The sequence below is a fragment of the Nanorana parkeri genome, unplaced genomic scaffold (assembly GCF_000935625.1).
Source record: "Nanorana parkeri isolate BGI_ZX_2015 unplaced genomic scaffold, ASM93562v1 scaffold611, whole genome shotgun sequence".
Lineage (NCBI taxonomy): Eukaryota > Metazoa > Chordata > Amphibia > Anura > Dicroglossidae > Nanorana > Nanorana parkeri.
In genome coordinates this window covers 689,272-692,692 of record NW_017306879.1, presented here as the reverse complement: position 1 = coordinate 692,692, position 3,421 = coordinate 689,272, and the positions used below count along the sequence as shown (strand labels likewise).

General features: G+C 42.2%; 1 protein-coding gene across 1 annotated transcript in view; it reads right to left on the bottom strand.

Moving 5' to 3' along the window:
- CEP152 (centrosomal protein 152) overlaps positions 1–3,421 on the bottom strand; it is a 51,403-nt gene that overhangs the window by 39,732 nt on the left and 8,250 nt on the right. The window contains exons 9-10 of the mRNA XM_018562902.1: positions 1,953–2,044; positions 1,695–1,849 (exon numbers count right to left, since the gene is read on the bottom strand). Coding sequence (XP_018418404.1) covers positions 1,695–1,849; positions 1,953–2,044 — 247 coding nt within the window. The remainder of the gene's footprint in view (positions 1–1,694; positions 1,850–1,952; positions 2,045–3,421) is intronic.

Below are 3,421 nucleotides of genomic sequence, written 5' to 3'. Positions count from 1 at the left end.
TTCCCATCATCATCTTTTTATGTTTTTTCTTGGTGATCCTGCAAGCACAGAGCACAAGAAATTATTAACTAGCATTGCTCCCAGCTATCTGAAATACAGAACTCATCACCCTGTGGTATGGAAAAGAGGAGAGGAGAAGGTGTTGTATGGTCCTTAAAAACTTCCTGACGGGGTGCGCAATTTCTATAGCCGGACGCCCGGGACATGAAGTTCTGTGCACCAGACAGGTGTTTATTTTCTACTTCTACAGCAGGGGAGCTGCCTCTCGTTTTGTACAAGTGATCTGGGCAGCTGTACAGTCGTGCAGATCACTTGTATGAGCCTGCTTGTTCCCCCCTCCCCCACCGTGGTTTTCAGGGTCCCCCCACCATTCTGGGGTACCCAGGACCATGGCGAATGAGTTCAGGATGGAGAGTGGGGAGCAGACCGGAGAACGTTTGTTCTCCGATCTGCTCTGTGTGACTAGGGAGACAGGAGCGCTCCGTTCTTCTTGCCTCAGCTGTCACAAGCCAGGCTGTACAGTGGATTGAGTACAATGCTGTGCTCGATCTTCTGTACTGGAGGGCAGTCTCCATAAAAGAGAACCTGTCACCTCCAAACGCAAATCACATAGAGGCCTGATAACTCTATTGCGATCACACAGGGGGTAAGTTAAAAATAAACAAAAGTTTTACAAAGTACAGGTCCTTACCACATACTGCTGTCTAGCGCAGCCCTGTGCTATGGATTTTGATTGCAAATTGCGAACATTCACTGGTCAATGCAGTCACCTGACCTCGCTGACCAATGAGAAGTGCTAAATATGGTTTTGGTTAAAAAAACATTTTGTATCAGGGCAAGTAGATGGTCATGAGAGAATAGTAGATTGGCCCCAAGTCCTTCGACAAGTAGTTTTTGGGTTTTTTTTTGTAAATTTCCACACCCCTGTTCCTGAACCAATACGGTGTGGTGAGATGTTCATAGGAAGTGTGCTAGTAGTGGGATCACTAGGCGAAAGTTAAAACAAAAGCCTGGAAAAAATAAACCGTTTATTGAAAGATAAGCTGCAATACATTACATGTTTGTCTTGGATTTATATACAACCCAAAATAAGCTATACTGCAGTAAAACCCATGTGAAGGCTGCTCACAGACAGCAAGCCGCCATAAACGTGCCAGATCATACTTTTACTGCTACAGTTTAGGTTTTCACAGCATCATCAACAAATTCAAAGATTCCATATCTGCAAAGGGATAGACCCCAAGATGTCAACAGTCAGGAATGGCAAAAGGGCGGTCAGGCACCAACTGAGCGCCCTTTTGCCATTCTACAGCATACCCAGGCCACAAAGTTTGGATGTTTCAGCACTCGTATATACTGTACTTGTAAGGCTGGCCTCAAAATTCCACGCTTCTGAGTTGCTGTGGTATTTATTTTGAATAGCACCATACCACACACGCATATGTAAATGAGGCCTGAAGGTCTGGGATCTAGCAGCTTGTCGTGTGTGCTATCCAACAGCAACCTTAGTTTACATGGGTATATTATAAACACAAGTCCATCCTAAATATATGTTGAAAACCAATGCACCGAAAATTGAGACTAATGCCAGAAAGCAAGGAAGAAGGTGTACAGCTTTCTTTTTGCCCTCCACCAGCCAGAGGGTACAATACGCCTTTTCTTTAGCATCCCACTATGTGCCATAAGCAATGTACCTTTGGAAGCAAGACTTTTGCCAGTTAACTTTCTTGATGCCCAGACCCACGTAGGAGTCAGATAGCTCTCCTTGCTCTTCACCACCAAGAAAAACCCCCAGTTTGGCAGCAGATTCATACATTGTAATTTGCTCTTTAAGTTCATTTATTTCTTCCTAGAATGCAAACAGAACATAGGACATGTAATATTCATTCCACCAGAAACAAAAGAAAATCTATAAGCAACTCTTAAATCCCAACTCTGGTCAAAACACAAACCTGCATTGCCTTATTCATGCCATCACTAATGGTTTTCGATGACTGTAGTTGTTGAAGCTGCAACCTTAGCTGTGTAGCTTCCTGGATTGAACCTAGAATTTCAAATGTTTCAAAGTTTAGAGGAAGGAATCATAATAGAGCTCTTAGCACCCATTTCCTTACATTAAATTTGAGCACATTCTAGTTATTGGGCCCTTACTACTGAGGCAGGCCTTGCTGCAATCCAACAAACACAAAACACAATTGCTGCAGCCTTAGAGTACCATTATTTAATACCAACTCGACTCATTACTTGCTTTTTACCTCAAGGTGGATCTAATCTCAAAAAGTGAAAAGGAGCTTGGTTATAGGGAATATTTAGAAATGTTAATTGTGCCCCATCAGTACGTCTGAAATTCCTCCTTCAAATTAGCAGTGCACTCCTGGTATGTGGGGGTGCCTAGGCACTCCTGTGCCTACAGCCTCATAGTTGTATATCTGTATAGTCTGAAAGTCTCAGGACATTTAGTAATGTCACCATTGTGCTGCTTAATGTTATCCTTGCTGGAGGCTCTGTCTCTACCAAGATGGTCGTCTCCACAGAGAGACACAGTATGGAACAAAGCATGCTAAGTCGGTACTGGGGAAAATAGCAGCAGCAGGGAGACCACAGGCAACACTGGTGATTAGTCCTTTGATCTCTGCTTTCCTTTGGGCACAGCTACCAGAGTTAATTTTCTCTTTAAGGGATCTAAGGGAGAGTGACAGCAAATTATTGGCAGCGGCACCAAGACACAGTGCTACAAAAAAAAAATATATATTGAAAGGTTTACCTATCCACAGAAACCAAAAGGACTTACAGGAAACCAGTTTGAGAAAAAACATGCAGGCTGCCACTGATGATCTTTTTCTAATAATGTCAAGTGCCTGGGTGTCATGCTGATCTAGTAACTCCGACCCAACAATAAGTCTTGACTACATGTGATAAATACTGGTTCCCAACCAGTGACCAGCCTACATATATCCCCGATTGTTTCTTTTAATTTGATGCAAAGGGCTGGCTATCCGTTATGGCTCTTTTTAGTATTACATGCGTTTTCTATTTTCAGGATTTCAGCTTATACAACTTTACACCCCAACCTTCTCACTGAGCATTAAAGTAGCTTTAAAACAGTGACAAGGTCATCTGTGCTCTTCTCTCTTGTAAGCACGCTCAAATTGTTACACAAACAGTACTCTGAAAGGCCGTAGAGAAATGACTAGCTCAGAGTGCAGACCTTACCTCTCCCAATGTGAGTGTTGCTGCGCAAAAGGGTTACAAGGAGCATTACAGATTTGGGTACATATACTAGTATTTAAACTACAGAAGATTAGAATACGATAGATTAGAATACGATAGATTAGAATACGATAGATTAGAATACGATAGATTAGAATACGATAGATTAGAATACGATAGATTAGAATACTATTGTTTATTTTACTAATAT